This window comes from Lottia gigantea (genome assembly GCF_000327385.1).
Source record: "Lottia gigantea unplaced genomic scaffold LOTGIsca_12, whole genome shotgun sequence".
Classification (NCBI taxonomy): domain Eukaryota; kingdom Metazoa; phylum Mollusca; class Gastropoda; family Lottiidae; genus Lottia; species Lottia gigantea.
In genome coordinates this window covers 3,998,941-4,015,111 of record NW_008707225.1, presented here as the reverse complement: position 1 = coordinate 4,015,111, position 16,171 = coordinate 3,998,941, and the positions used below count along the sequence as shown (strand labels likewise).

Below are 16,171 nucleotides of genomic sequence, written 5' to 3'. Positions count from 1 at the left end.
TCATTTTGGACCAATCATATTTTTGGCCACAACCCATTCATCAAATTGAGATTCTGTTAAATATTGAAGTTTTAAGGCTGCTTTTTTTAAAGACGTTCCCTCACAATGTGCAAGTTTTGCAATTTGACAGGCCTTGTCGTATCCAATATGGGGATTCAATGCAGTCACTAACATAAGAGATTCATTTAAACTTTGATCAATCTTCTCTGTATTAGCTTGAATACCAACCACACAGTTAGAGCTAAATGATACACAAGAATCAGCTATCAATCTTGTCGATTGTAAAACATTCTTCACTATCATTGGCTTAAATACATTTAACTCAAAATGGCCGTTACTGGCACCAACAGACACAGCCGTTTGATTACCTATGACTTGAGCGGCCACCATTGTAATAGCTTCACATTGGGTAGGATTCACCTTTCCTGAAACATAATTTCAATATAATACATGCAATGCTCCAATGTAAAATGTATATTCCAACTATTTTGTAGCAGCTTTGATTTATTACCATTATAATGTAGATCATGATAAATTACACAGTATCATATGGATGTTGGTATATAGTTTGTTATAAAGGGGATATGGTCATCTTAAATTTTGCTAAATGTAAGATATTTCAGATTCAAAATTACACATACCATTTAACAAAAGCACACTATTACATCTCTTCATAATTTTTGGGACGCGAAATTCCAAGTTTTATGTTCTTAAAGCCACACAAATAGTTCATATTACATTCTATCACCTGGTCAATCAGATATTTGTTAGCAGGCTCCAGTTCCTTTTTTCAGTCCTCTGATAGGAAGGACTGAACTGAATTATTTCAAAGAAATTACCTGGCATGATACTGCTTCCTGCTTCATTTTCTGGAAGACTGATTTCACCTAGACCACATCTTGGTCCTGACGCTAGAAATCGGATGTCGTTTGCAATCTTCATCAAACTACATGCTATTACATTCAAGGCACCATGGACTTCTACCATAGCATCATGAGCAGCTAAAGCTTCAAATTTATTTGGTGCTGTTACAAATGGTAACCCTTTCAAGAATAAATTTCAAGATGACAATTTCTTTCTTTATCTACAAAGCCTATTCCAAGAAGTTGGCACTGAATGTCAGCCATGAATCATACAGGTTAAAAATGTTTGACATTTGATCTGAAAAAGGATGATTTCTCAATTTTTGTGTACTTGTTAACATTTAGTTTGGAATCAGAACTCATGAGAGGTAGTTTAACATATCATATGAATTACATTCCATATCTACCTGTATAGTCTGCTATTTTCTCTGCTATTTTTTCAGCAAAACCAATTCTTGTATTTAACCCTGTACCAACAGCTGTACCACCTTTGAAATACCAAAATAAAACAAAATAGTCAATTTAAAATGAATTTTTTGTTATTTAAGCTCAATGCGAAATGTAATGCCGTAACAGTATGTTAAAGGTAAATAGGACAGACAGTCACTTTTTCAGCAGAAGTATTACTTGATATAGCAGGAAAATCCAATCCACAACCAGTTGCAATAGGTTGGAATAAACACAGATTGAACAGATCACAATGTTACAGGTTTCAGTGAATGAATAATGATTGATCTTACCAGCTGCTAAATGATAAAGTCGAGGTAAAGTTGATTTGATTCTTTCTATACCAAACTCTATCTGTGTAACATACCCACTAAATTCTTGTCCTAATGTTAAAGGCACTGCATCCTAAAAAATTAATTAACATCACAAATGAAATATAACGATTATTCTAGCTTTTGGTTAAAATGTGTGAATATGGTCTTTTTCTTGCAATCATTTACTAGGTAACTAGAAGTTTGGGATATGATATGATATGATATGATATGATTAGGGCCACCAAATACTATCCCCTTTAAAATTGCACTAAGCTAAATTTACGCTGAGGTAGCTAAAATCACCATAAGCAACAATAAACATTTACATACCTGAGTATGAGTTCGGCCTATTTTCACAATATCTTGGAAATCTTGTACTTTATGACTTAGAGAACTGTGTAATAATTTTAAAGATGGTAATAATCTATTGTTTATTTCTACTGCTACTGCTATATGCATGGCTGTTGGGAATGTATCATTAGAACTCTGCAATATAAAAAGAACAATTCTGGGTAAGCTAAGGGAATAAATTCTTCTTTGCAACCAATTACTTTAAGGCATGTGAAATTGGCTACAGGTTGGTGAAAACATCCCAAAGTAACAAACTTTGTTTTGTTTTCTCCTCTTCTTCAACTTTTTGAGATATTAATCTTCATATGATTTTATTGTGAATTTCAAAAGCAATGAGGGTCTGAAAATGATCATTTTGATGATCTATACCAAGATATGATCATTATGATGTACTATACCTGGACATGATCATTATGATGAACTATACCAGGACATGATCATTATTGTGAACTATAACGGGACATGATCATTATAATGAACTATACCAGGTAATGATCATTATAATGAACTATACCAGGACATGATCATTATGATGAACTATACAGGGACATGATCATTATGTGAACTATACCAGGACCTGATCATTATGATGTACTATACCAGGACATGATCATTATGATAAACTATACCGGGACATGATCATTATAATGAACAATACTGGAACATGATCATTATAATGAACAATACTGGAACATGATCATTATGATGAACAATACTGGAACATGATCATTATGATGAACTATACCAGGACATGATCATTATAATGAACAATACTGGAACATGATCATTATAATGAACAATACTGGAACATGATCATTATAATGAACAATACTGGAACATGATCATTATGATGAACTATACCAGGACATGATCATTATAATGAACAATACTGGAACATGATCATTATGATGAACTATACCAGGACATGATCATTATGATGAACTATACCCAATAAATATTGAACTATATCTACCTGTGACATGTTGACATGATCATTTGGATGAACTGGATTTTTACTGCCTAGAGCTCCACCCAATATTTCTATACCTCTATTACTGATAACTTCATTTATATTCATATTAGTTTGTGTACCAGATCCTGTCTGCCATATTACAAGAGGAAATTCATCATTTAATTTGCCCTCTATTATCTTAAAACAAAATTATATAATACATTTAGATTCCTCTGTTAATGTTTAAAATGTAAACTGGCAAAGTGTTAATGTAAAGTGTTAATGTAAACTGGCAAAGTGTTAATGTAAAGTGTTAATGTAAACTGGCAAAGTGTTAATGTAAAGTGTTAATGTAAACTGGTAAAGTGTTAATGTAAACTGGTAGTGTTATTGTAAAGTGTTAATGTAAAGTGTTAATGTAAACTGGTAGTGTTAATGTAAAGTGTTAATGTAAACTGGCAAAGTGTTAATGTAAAGTGTTAATGTAAACTGGTAAAGTGTTAATGTAAAGTGTTAATGTAAACTGGCAAAGTGTTAATGTAAAGTGTTAATGTAAACTGGTAAAGTGTTAATGTAAAGTGTTAATGTAAACTGGTAAAGTGTTAATGTAAAGTGTTAATGTAAACTGGTAAAGTGTTAATGTAAAGTGTTAATGTAAACTGGTAGTGTTATTGGAAACTGGTAAAGCGTAAACATAAATTTGTAAAGTTTGTAATTGAACTATCTGATTATGCGAATCAGATCCATGATCTGACAAGGGTGTTATTTGATTTCTGTTTTGGGTCAATTTATATAGCAAATCAAATAATCTGTTCAATAATAGATAAGAATGATCTTCAATAGAATTTGTATGTAGGCCCAACAGTAAATGCAGAAGTCTACCAGTCTGTCTTAGTCTATTCAAAGTTAATGTACATTCCTAACAAACATTAATTAATAAATTTCAAAGGGAAATGTAATTATAAAGGTTTTATTTTTTAATTAGTTGATACAAACTTAAATTGAATTAAAATAATATGTGGAATGAATTAAGCAAGTGAAATAATTATCTTCATACCTCATCACAAACTTGAGTAATGACATCAACTATCTTATCATCTAATCCAAATTCTTTATTCACATTTGCTGCACATCTTTTTAAAACACCAAATGCTTTAATAAGTGGTAGCTACAAATCAGAATACTCATTTGCTTAATAAATTTGACAATTAGTGTCTTTGGACATCAAACGGTCTCACTGCAGATAAACCAAACGAACGACTATATCAGGCTTCAAAATTTTCAACTAAGAAATAATAAGACATGTGCCGATACAATTTATTCTAAAAAAACATACTTGATTAACATTTATTTTTAACATTTGAAGATCTACTTTGTAAGAAACCCTTTAGTCAGATTCGAAAATAGATAGGCATACAGATAGATGAAATTGGGGTCTACTTTCCTAATCCAGTCAACCAAGCTGTAAATGGCTTACAGATAATCTAAGATAGAAAAGATCCTAAGTGAACCTAAATTGTTATCCTATGTAAAAAATGTAAAGAATTTCTTTTACTTACTGGCATACGTTCACTATCCCCTCCAATATCAAAATTTATTATAGATCTAGCTGTATTAGCTCCATAATATCTATCTTTAGACACTTTAATTTCTCCAAAACTATCTGTCTCTATTCTAAAATCAGTCTGAAAAAAAATATTGAGCTTACTTATTAATGCCTTCCAATTAATACTAACAATTTCAAAGATAAATATCATAAAATATTATAGGTTACTGTATGCTTTTAAATTTAGAATTGATTACACATGATCAACTGAAATCATTGAGGCATTATCCTACTCTTCAGATGATAGATATTGAAGTTTTACTCTAGTTAAAGTTCTCTATAAATGTATAAGATAAGTCGTTCTGAGTCAAATTTTAAATTTTTGTTAAACTGCACGTTTTGGTGTTTAGTCAGAAATCACTTATAGTAGGCCTAAAAGAAGTGGTGGTCCGAGTCCTTGAATACTTTAAAATCATTCGATTAAAACATTAACAGTTGGTGAAAAATATACAGAATCGAAAAAAATATTCAGAAAATGAACATCATATGAAATATATCATGCAAACCATTTTAATAAATTCACAAATATCCAATTTTCTTCAGTTACCAATCGACCCCTGACACGAAGCGTCCAATGTCACGTTTTATATTTATGGGAGATAACGCTTCTTTGTTTACATTTTTACTACTCTTAATTTCACAACTTCATGCAATTTTGCAAAATCTGCGGAGACCTAATAAATAAGATTTATTCGGAGATAAAAATTTAAGAAATATGGCTCATAGGGTAGGCAGAAGACGGACTGTAAGTTATTTTCATTTAATTTATTCGAAAGACTCGTAATTATTACTTTTATGTTTGGATGGGTGTGTCTACTAAACAAAATCACCCAAATTGACAGATTTACAGGCTACATGGGACACCAGAAAAGTGGAGTTAATTGGAAAAGTGACTGTTAGAGATGAAGTGTAAATTAATTTCTAATTTATTGTAGGGTGGTGATTCTACAACTAAACTTTCTAAATCATTGTCTTGGTTATTACGACATGGTGCAGAGAAGGAAGGGTTTAAATATTTACCAGGTCTGTAGGCTATTATGGGTATTACTTGCATGACCTTCAAATTAGTATCCAAATAAAATCTTAGACAAATATCATGATTTAAATCCCACATTTGAATAATAAAAAGTGATCATAGTGTTCACATTTTATATTTTTTATCTGTCTTAATTGACACTTAACAACCTGCTAGTATTTTCCAGGTGGCTTCCTGTATGTAGATGAAGTCCTAAAGAAAGATCAGTTTAAGAACTATACAGAAGATGATATCAAACATGTCGTAGCAGTCAATGAAAAAAATAGATTTGCTATTAAGGATGACAGAGAGTCAGGTAGATTGTTAATTAGAGCTAATCAAGGCCATAGTATACAGGTAAAACATTTCCTTGATGCAATAACTGATATAATTACTAAGTAGCGCCAATTGATCCTCTTGATTTACCAGTATTGTCATCAAGAGTAAAAATTTATGTTTGTGTTGAAGACATTTTACTTAATGACATTGTGTCAGATTTTCAAATAAGAGAAATAATTTGAATTGCTTAAAATATTTCGATATCAAAATATCCTTCGTAAATCAAAATATGTGGGGAATTGATAAGTAGAGATGATATATTTTGGAGTATTTTATTCAAATACAGGTAGATGATTTAGAACTTACACTAGTTGACAATGCTGATGATTATCCTACTGTTGTGCATGGCACCAACTTAACAGCTTGGTCTTCAATAAAAACTCAGGTAGTATATAAATTAGTTTAATTCTTCCCTTGTGCCTGCTTTTTCGACAAGCCTGTACAATTATTAGATGATAGGAAATTAAAAAAGTGGTAATATTAGATGAAGTTCTTGAATTATTAGGTTTAGCCTATGGCATTGTGAAGCTTAATTTAGCTTTTCAATGATCAGAGATTTGTCTTCAGAAATTTTTAATAACGATTCTAGAACACAAAGCAATGATCCAAAGCAGCAATTTTGCAGCAAACTAAATTAGAAACTAGGATCAAATGTTATGATCAAACTCAATTAATATTTGGTATTGTTTTTAACTCTCCTCTCTTGGCAATCGGAAATTATTTGGTAACATTAAGACAGTGATATTAAGGATTACTTTCCAAAAATTCAGGGATTAAGTAGAAGAAATAGAAATCATATACATTTTGCTATTGGTGAACCTGGTGAGAATGGTGTCATAAGTGGTAAATATTTTTACATACACCTTTGGATACACCCAAACTAATCACAAAATTTTCTGAATTGAATTGGTTGATAAATGCCATTTTTAATGGGGCCAGAGACTGATCTCTTTTTATTAACTGAGATATTTTCATTAATTTAGAACAAATTCATAATAGCAAATTACAAATCAGTAGTAAAATATAACATACAAATTGCTGACACAGCTTAGCTTATGGTATTGTGGTTATCCATGGAAGATTTCTATTTCAGGTATGAGACAATCCAGTGAAGTTGTTATTTATCTAAATCTACAAAAGGTTCTTCAAGGTAATTTCTTTAATTAATATTACTGTATGTGCTTAAATTTGTTCTTTTATTATAAATATTGAAAGTAACTTCAATGATGACATGTTATGCTGTGTTTGTAGATAATATCAAAGTATATAAATCAGTGAATAATGTTATACTCTCTCCTGGCGATCAACATGGCTTTATACCATCATCCTATTTTACGCAAGTTTTAAACAGAAAAACAAGTAGGTTTCTTCTTTTATTTTGTCATTATACCCAATAGTAAACAAATTGAAGAGATTATATTAATTGCACTGAAGATTCTCTGTATGAACAACAGATGTTACAAATAGGATTACTAAATCTATGTAATAAACTGTGAGGGGATATTGGTTGTTTTGATCTATGTCATAATTATTTTTAAACTTAACCTATCAGGGAGACATTGTCGAAGAATTGGAAAATTAAATTGTTGATTTGACATTTCTCTCTGTTCTGTTTTCATATTCCATTACATTTATAATTATTACCGTACATTATCATCTTTCAGGAGAGGTACTGCTCTAAAAAATGAAACCTTGGATTGAATGAATTGTTACTGAACTTTATTTCTTGATACACCAACTGTGATACCAATTTCATTATTCATATTTTTATGTTATAAATATTTAATAAAACAGTAATTGAAGAATTCTTTAATTGTATTGCACTGTTAAGTTCAATTTGATAAGTCTGAAAAATGTTTATAAGAAGTTGTATGATCTATAACCCATTTAAGACCCTTTCTTAAGCATTACTTATCACTTTTTTACAAGAGCAGCTGTATGATAATATGAACAAGATATCCCTAATGCTTTATATTTACTGATGTCTTCAACACGTTTGGGAACATCTGATCTGTATAAATAACGGTGTCCAATACTCTCTGGATGTCCTAGTCTACCATCACTACCACATCCCCAAGTAAATACATGGCCTTCCTTACTTAATGCACAACTATGAATACCTCCTGCACAAACATCTATTATACTTTCATTATCAAAGGAGTGTGAGTTGATCTGTCGTGGTTCTGCTATAGAGCATTGATCTCCATGACCTAATTTCCCTTTGTAACCATCTCCCCATGAATAAACGAATCCATTTGCAGTGCTTGCCAAGGTATGGCCATGATGTTCACCAACACTACAACTTAAAACTGTGAATCTCACATCTCTCACTATTAACTCTTTGGGTTCCATCTGATTATGGACATCCTTTCCAAACCCCAGAGCACCATCACTACCTTTACCCCACATATAGATCTTTCCCTCATCAGTTACTGCCCCTGAATGATTGTAACCTGCACACATTGTTGTAATTTTGTGTCCCATTAGTTTTTCAATGATTTTTGGCAATGGTACATCTTCAACTGATCCATGGCCTAATACTCCAAAATGTCCACTACCAAAAGAATAAGCTGTACCATCCAATGACCACATTAATGTGTAATTAAAGCCACATGATACACCAGATATTTGAATACCATCAATTATTGTGGGTGGCACTGCAGCCATTGTCCTGTCCTGTTTCCCACATGGTTTAGGATGTCCCCATATACACAAATTATCCTGCTGGTTGATACAAGCTCCATGCCAAATTCCACTGGCTATCTGAAAACAGAAAAACGGATTCAGGTATTGCAAATCATTACTCTACACTCCTTCAGTCTAAACATAAATTAAAGAAAGCCATTTCAGGATATATTTGCATTACCTTGAAAATAGTCTCACCAAAATTATCTCAGAAAAGTATTATAAGTAGCTATAGAAATTATGACTGCGCTATTAACAAACCCGTTTATTAGTATTTCCTAAATTTGACACGTCTTGAAACTTTAATTGTTCTGTGGTGGCCCCATTTCCAAGTCTGCCATTTTTACCACAACCAGACGTAAAAACCCTACCATCTGCCGATAAAGCAGTGGTAAATAAACCACCACAACTAATTTGTACAACTTGTGATGTTGGTTTATCGTCATATTTAATTGGTCGAGGAATGGGGCTGTTCTTCTTTTCACCAGACCCTAACTGTCCTGAAATTCCTAGACCCCACAGGTAAACAGTTGTTATCCTTGACATCGTATTCATTTTACAACATTAAAATGTGTGTTACGGTACTTAAAATAACCATTAGTCATACATTAGAAGGGAGATAACTATTTATTTATTAACTTAGCAGAAAACAGCTAATGTATCTTGATACACTGTACATCGCTATCTTTGTTTTATACATCGCTATCTTTTATTCTCAAAATGTGTAACTGTTCAATTTCTCAAAAAGTTGCCTAATCGAAACCCAGTGTAGGCCCAATTTTACACCATTTAAACAAAGCAAAGTCATTACTTTTTGACATAAAAGTTTCTATCCAACATCGGCAAAAAAATGTTTTGAGAATATCTAAAAATAAGCCTACGTGGCAAATTAATACAAATTAATTTATTCCGTTCAATCCAAGTTCGTTATGCTTTTGGAAGCTGTTATAAAACTATCCTTGTCTAATTGTAGAGTTCCAACTAATAATATCGAGCCTTTATAAAGCCAAACACCAAAATTAGATCAAACTATTTAATTTCAAACTGCTTAATAAACAATTAAAACAAATTCAGTTTTCAAATTTTCTTTTGAAATGAACAAAGAATATACATAGATTGAATAGCATACTTTAGAAATATTTTCAGGTATAATTTACTTTACAAAGAAGCAGAATACCCCTTTAATACAACTAAAAAATTATGACACATATCTTCTACCGGCTTTACTTTATTTCAGAAGTACGAACATGTTGCAGTTATTGGATAAACTATCTACCCCTGCTGTTGTATTTGCAACACTTTCAACTTTAGCTGTTACAAAATACGTATTTGCTGGTTACTTGAGATGGAAAAGAAGCAAGGATTTTGTTAAAGTTGGAACAATCGAATGCGTGTATTGTTTTCCCATTAAATCATGCAGCGGGATGAAAGTACAACAGGCCGAGTGTTCGAAATTAGGTATCAGAGTTCACGGTGTAACTGACAGGTGGGTACAGAACAGATATTAAGAATAACGTCCATAGAAATATTGACATAATTTTCATGGTCAGTTTTGCGGGTTGGATAGGACTGGGAGGGCTACACCCACGACATCAATTTGCCCCAGTTGAGTAAATCTGAATCTTAATATTGTGTTCGGATTAGGACTACAGATTATTGTATTACTTTGAGTAATCACGTCGTGTAAATTGATCCGCGTGATGTATATTACCATTTACTCATTCGGAATACTTATTTCAGACATTATCTTGTCATTCAACCAAATGGAGATTTCATAACACAAAGACAAGAACCTAAAATGGCTCTTATAAAAGTTACTGCTATTCATGGAGAGATACAACTTACAGCTGATGGAATGTCATCATTGAACATACCCAAAGATTTGTCAAAAAACAATCAAATCATTGACTGCAGGTATTTAATAGCTGTTCCTAAACTTTATCAAATTACTCTACCTTCTGTCCTTCAGAGTGCGAGAGCCAAAACATGTTTGAGCATGCTTGGAACTAATGATTCTCTATATTCTTTTTTTAATCTTTCCCTTATGATCTTTGATTGTACTTGAGATACACATTAAATGGGAAAAGGCCCAGTAGCCTACGTTACAAAAATGTATCCGGTGATGTTCGGCATTTGCGAGAAAAATTCAAATTATCGTTGTCCACGTGTGATAACATGAAACAAGAATATCTCAGATCAGTTTTATAGGTAATATATAATATATGTTATCTCATATTATTTATCCTCCCATTAACAACAGGGTATGGAATGACAGAGTAAAAGGTATGGACTGTGGACAAGAAGCATCAGATTGGTTACATAAGTTTTTAGGCATACCTGGATTAAGATTGGTCCATTCTTCTTCTGATCTTCAGAAAAGGGACTGTTCGAAACCGTCGAAACCCTGGGGTAACCCTGCCAAGCCCGGCGACGAGGTAATTCTACAATAAGCGTTTGGTCGATTCATCTGAAACATGCATTGATGCATTATACTTTTGTTAATTGCAAAAAAAAAAAAATTGATACGAAAAGAAAAGAATATAACTGATTGAGTTTTTCCACCAATACAAATATATTTTTACTTATTCAGGTAGCGTATGGAGACTTTTGTGCTTATCTAATAGCCAACACTGCCTCATTAGAGGACCTGAATAAAAGGTTGTCGTATCCAGTAACATTCTCCAATTTTAGACCAAATATTGTGGTTAAAACAGACGTTCCATATGATGAGGTGAGAAGGTCAGCTATACATGCACACGTTCTTTTAATCATGGGTTCACATTCTTATTGCTTCCAGTTGAATGAATCGTCCAGTATTGTCAACACCCAATCTTACCCAAAAATCATGCATCAATGCATACGATGCTGTAGTGAAAGGATTAGATTTTGCCTTAGAGCAATGCAAGTGACCAACAGAAGTAACAGTCGATTCCGAAGGTCACCGAAAAATCTTAAATTGAACTTTTCTTCGTTGTGAAGAATGCTTGGCTGAATTTAAGCACATTCTGTTCTTTTGTAGGACAATTGGTCTGAATTAAGGATTGGAGAAACTATTGATATGCGAATGCTGGATGGCTGTACAAGGTACGACAACGAGATACTTTTGAAATAATCACAAAGGCTAAACTTTTCGGGTAATCACAAAGGCTTATCATCTTGAAACTATTCCACATGTTGCTTTAGAATATGATCACGGAGGATCGACGATCAAAAGTTAATGTATTGACTGTATAATTTCAGATGCCAATTAACAACTGTTAACCCCGATTTAGGTGCTAAATCATTATCTGGAGAACCACTAAAAACTTTGAAGGCGTAAGTATTGTGGTTTGAAAAATATTTATTCTAAATACTTTGATGAAAAGGTATCTCCTTTCCAAATATTCCGATACTTTTTCTTTAAAAGTAAGATGATTTAGGGAACCTCACGAATACAAGTTTTGTTATGTTTCAGATTCCGATGTTTTAAGCAATATGGATCGAGTCCTATATTTTGTGTCAATGGTACAGTAGATACACCAGGACCTATAGCAGCTGGTGATCCTGTTTATGCTATAAGGAAATATTGAATTGTGCACTTACATATGCATGAATAAATAAATATCACATTATTTTTGTTTTTGGCACAGATACGAATCTTAATCTCAAGTCATAAAATATTTCTCGCGTTACATGCTGCACGCGTCAAGAAATGACCTTGAGCTAAATATTTTAACCAGCTCAATGACAACGTCGTCTTCTTTTCAGACAGTTATGTCTTGTTGTGGTTTCCTGAGAACATACACGGGATCCCCTATATTTATTGGCCCTTCTTCATCAACAGCAGCGAGAACTCCAAAAAGAGGAAAGTTTCCATACTTTTCTTTACATCGCATTCTGAAAAACAGATATACAATAGGCCAATATAGATATAAAAATAAATATAGCGAACCTAAATATTTTCTGAGCACCCACAGCAAGATTTGGTGTTATGTTTATATTGATAAAACCTATACAAATTTGAAAAGCTTTGTAGACTATTATTAACCTACAGATTATCTTACCTCCTTAATGTTTTAAGCGGTTCACCATCCTCACTTTTACCTCCTTTTTCTGGATTAATTGTAGCTAGTTGACATCTGAAAATATGGACTCGTTAAATTCTATCACTAGGATATCTTAAATATGTTCCGTAGTGTATAGAAGTTGTATGTATTTGTCCAAGGACACGGCATAAAAAACTAATGTACAGTATATAACAATATACATAGAAGACTTTATAGCATATCAGTCCATTTCCGATTCTTTGCAAGGGTAAAGCATCAAGGAAAATATAGAAATCATAATTATATAATGCTTGCATTCAGTAACTCGTGTTACTGATACTAGACCTATATACCCAGTGTAAGTAAGGGAAGCAAAACTTACCGAGCACAAGGTTCTAAAATTCTTACATTTAACTGTTCTCCTATTGCCAATTCCTGCCAGGTGTCCTGAAATAAATATTCATAATGGCAGTTTGACTTCCATTTCGAATTGGTTATTATCTAACATAAACAATAATCTAATGCCTAACCAATTACTCAATGGAGCAGTTTCAAATATACTAAGATACAGGATTCAAGAAATTTCTAACATAACTATACCTCATCGAATGGTGGAGCTCCATCTATCACTAAGTTAGGTCGGAAACGATCGAATGTAACTGGTTCGACTAGTTTCCTATTTAATTCATCTAAAGATTGTTGGTTCATTATTAAATAACCACAGCATTCATCTTGATATCCCGCCTGAAATCATATCAAAATCATATCAAAAGGATCACAGTTAATATATACCATTAGATATATTCTTGACGGAACACAATTTCGACTGATACGATTTGTTTAAACCAATGAAAACTATTTCTTTTGTTTAAAACCTAGAACAGTTAAGCGCAACCAGATTTTGAATCGTTGTTTCGCACATGAATGCAATTCACAAACATACTTGATAAACAGAGATGTATACATTGGTACTTAATGTTAAAAACAATATGTATTCGTGAAAAAATCAACAACAGGAAGTGGATGATCATACATTATATTGTCTTTATAGCCTCAAATGCAAAGTATCTGTTTTTCACCAATTATACCATATGGATAAATATGTGACTCATCAGCCAGTAATAGATAAGGAAACCACGTTGAAAGGAAACATTACATTCTCACGAAGAGTTTAAAGCAGTGTTAATTCAAAAGCGAGTATATGACCTGTTAGAAACCCTATCTGACATGCTACGTATCAATCTTTGAATGTCCTGTTGAGGAATTTGCTGCGACTCCTGGTACAATGCTGCATCCAACTCTATTACAATTTGCACAGGAGGGTTTCTACGACGTATGCGACGTCCAAGAATATACTGAATTAAAGTAAGTGGCGCTTAACTTTTTGTTCTGCGTATATAAGAAGTCCATGTTGATTACAACGTCAAAATACACATCCGAAGTCTGCTAGTGTAGATGATAACCCACTGTTATGGAGTTCGCTCTATCGAATATTATTGACCACAGCAAGCGCATTTCCTTAAGATTGTATGCGCGTTTCCTTAAAATTGTATACGCATCTCACTTTGAGAAATATACATATCACGTTAGACCATGCATACCTGATCTCACGGTGAATCTCACTTTGAGAAATATACATATCACGTTGGACCATGCATACCTGATCTCCCGGTGAATCTCACTTTGAGAAATATACATATCACGTTAGACCATGCATACCTGATCTCCCGGTGAAGCTACAATGTTCCCCCATGGATGTTGTTTTGATTCAGTTTGTACTTTCATTAACTCCGGTGCTGAGAATAATAATCTTATACCCTCTGTTTTTAAATATTCACTAAACCATTGACTAACTTCATCACCACAGTCTTGACCTTGTAGTTGATTTTCCCATACCCTAAATATTATACAATTTAGTGAGATTTCCGATGAACAAAGCAAAGATAACATGTAGCTACTTTGTGTAGCAGAGCACATTATCATTATTAACACCTAAAACTGGGAAAATTAGTACTTAAATCTGAACATAATATATTTAGTGTGATTGTCTTTTTCACAAAATGTTAGTGGTTCCAATCATAAGACAATTATGATCTGCAATTCTGAATACTAATGGAATCAATGTATACATACCTACATCGACGCAGTTTACTTCTGTCTGACGGTGGCCGTAATGGGATCCTTAAATCTGTCATACCACTAGCCATTACTACTAGATCATCTTTCTCTACTCGTGTCTCTATTAAAGCTAGTTGTGGATACTGTCTCATGGTTAGAAAATCCCCATTGGGTTTGACTACTAACCAATGCCTTCAGAAATAAAAGAAGACTAAATCGTCTGAAGTAGGCTAGTTTGTTGGCGATGTCCGATTTACTCAGTTTTGGCGACTCTTGTTGGCCATTAGAAAAACAGAGTAAGATTATGTGTACCAAAATAGACAGCATACCTTTTCCTATTTTGTTGTCGACTTCTATCATAAGTCACATTTTTTTAAGCTCTGACTTACTCTCATATCTACATATGGTGCGACTAAATAAAAAGGATATTGGTGTCCGAGACAGCGAATTTTTCAAAAAGTATCGGATTACATATTGATTAGTAGGTCTACTGTATTGTAGCTTCATACAGTGTATTGTAATACTGTAAACAAACCGTGTGGTATTACCTTCATGTACTATCAAATGATTTCCATGCATTAAGATACCTACCTATCGTACAAACCATTAACTCTAATACCTAGTCTGGTAGCATCAGCAGAGTATAGTCCAAATCCACCACAAGATTTGATTGGATACGTGTTAATTTCAGACACTTTTCCTATTAATTCATATTTCTTCTTCTTCTGTTTCCACGATACCAGACTAAAGGAATATTTGATAGCTGATGTAAGAGCTAGAGTTGATAAAACTGTACCAGGATTGTCCATTATGGCCTCTCTCGATGTCACGTCCAACACATCTAATACACAGGAGTTATATCACGTTCATAATACCAAGTTGTTACAACCTTGGATATGGTATATCTTACAAATCAATGTGTTGCAAACGTCAAGAAAGTACGTACCAATAATATGAACAAGATTAATGTCGACCAGCTGTTAGAATGTTTACAACTGGCTATTTTTAGCATAATTTCAGACCACAACGAAGTTCTTTATTATAAAATGCTTGGGATCGTCATGGTAACCTCCCTTCATATTGGAAAATATTATCGCAAATATAGTTATTGCTGCACACCACGTCAATTATATAATGTGGAAACTGAAGGTCCACTTTTTGAGGGTAAAACTAACGTTTGATGGACATAATCATTTGTATTTTCAATTTGCTTTTCTCTTTGATACTTGTAAGTGGTTTTGGATGAAATTCATTGTCTTGACAACGGTTTGTTACGCTTAGCAAAACGACTTCCCATGTTACAATAGATTTGATTGTATGAAAAGAGGTACATGATGGTGCTTTTTGTTGCTATCGCGATCATATTCCATCTTCCGTATTCCTAAATAACAAGGCAAATCAAGCAAAGGAAATGAGACAACATTTCGAAATAAGTGATTACATGAGAAATGAAACA

The 16,171-nt window shown here is 33.0% G+C and overlaps 5 protein-coding genes across 5 annotated transcripts; 2 read left to right on the top strand and 3 right to left on the bottom strand.

Moving 5' to 3' along the window:
* Positions 1-4,684, bottom strand: LOTGIDRAFT_110879 (hypothetical protein; the record flags this gene model as incomplete). The annotated part of the gene is made up of 8 exons (XM_009048305.1): positions 1-425; positions 840-1,043; positions 1,271-1,351; positions 1,604-1,715; positions 1,955-2,110; positions 2,949-3,125; positions 3,985-4,095; positions 4,487-4,684. The coding sequence occupies 8 exons, from the start codon at positions 4,682-4,684 to the stop codon at positions 1-3; spliced, it is 1,464 nt and encodes a 487-aa protein (XP_009046553.1).
* Positions 4,685-5,486: 802 nt separating this feature from the next.
* On the top strand, positions 5,487-7,284 carry LOTGIDRAFT_110702 (hypothetical protein; the record flags this gene model as incomplete). The annotated part of the gene is made up of 6 exons (XM_009048304.1): positions 5,487-5,556; positions 5,736-5,905; positions 6,174-6,272; positions 6,658-6,730; positions 6,981-7,037; positions 7,139-7,284. Coding segments are annotated over 6 exons (615 nt in total), but the record flags the coding sequence as incomplete, so codon positions are not given.
* A 517-nt stretch (positions 7,285-7,801) lies between these two features.
* Positions 7,802-9,127, bottom strand: LOTGIDRAFT_157042 (hypothetical protein; the record flags this gene model as incomplete). The annotated part of the gene is made up of 2 exons (XM_009048303.1): positions 7,802-8,650; positions 8,834-9,127. 2 exons carry the CDS (start codon positions 9,125-9,127, stop codon positions 7,802-7,804), a joined length of 1,143 nt encoding a protein of 380 aa, XP_009046551.1.
* A 692-nt stretch (positions 9,128-9,819) lies between these two features.
* LOTGIDRAFT_212579 (hypothetical protein) lies at positions 9,820-12,141 on the top strand (the record flags this gene model as incomplete). The annotated part of the gene is made up of 7 exons (XM_009048302.1): positions 9,820-10,058; positions 10,313-10,486; positions 10,833-11,007; positions 11,163-11,303; positions 11,592-11,656; positions 11,813-11,887; positions 12,027-12,141. 7 exons carry the CDS (start codon positions 9,820-9,822, stop codon positions 12,139-12,141), a joined length of 984 nt encoding a protein of 327 aa, XP_009046550.1.
* A 174-nt stretch (positions 12,142-12,315) lies between these two features.
* On the bottom strand, positions 12,316-15,524 carry LOTGIDRAFT_110992 (hypothetical protein; the record flags this gene model as incomplete). Its single annotated transcript, XM_009048301.1, has 7 exons — positions 12,316-12,448; positions 12,616-12,690; positions 12,980-13,044; positions 13,198-13,341; positions 14,317-14,494; positions 14,731-14,907; positions 15,307-15,524. The coding sequence occupies 7 exons, from the start codon at positions 15,522-15,524 to the stop codon at positions 12,316-12,318; spliced, it is 990 nt and encodes a 329-aa protein (XP_009046549.1).
* Between the last annotated feature and the right edge of the window lie 647 nt (positions 15,525-16,171).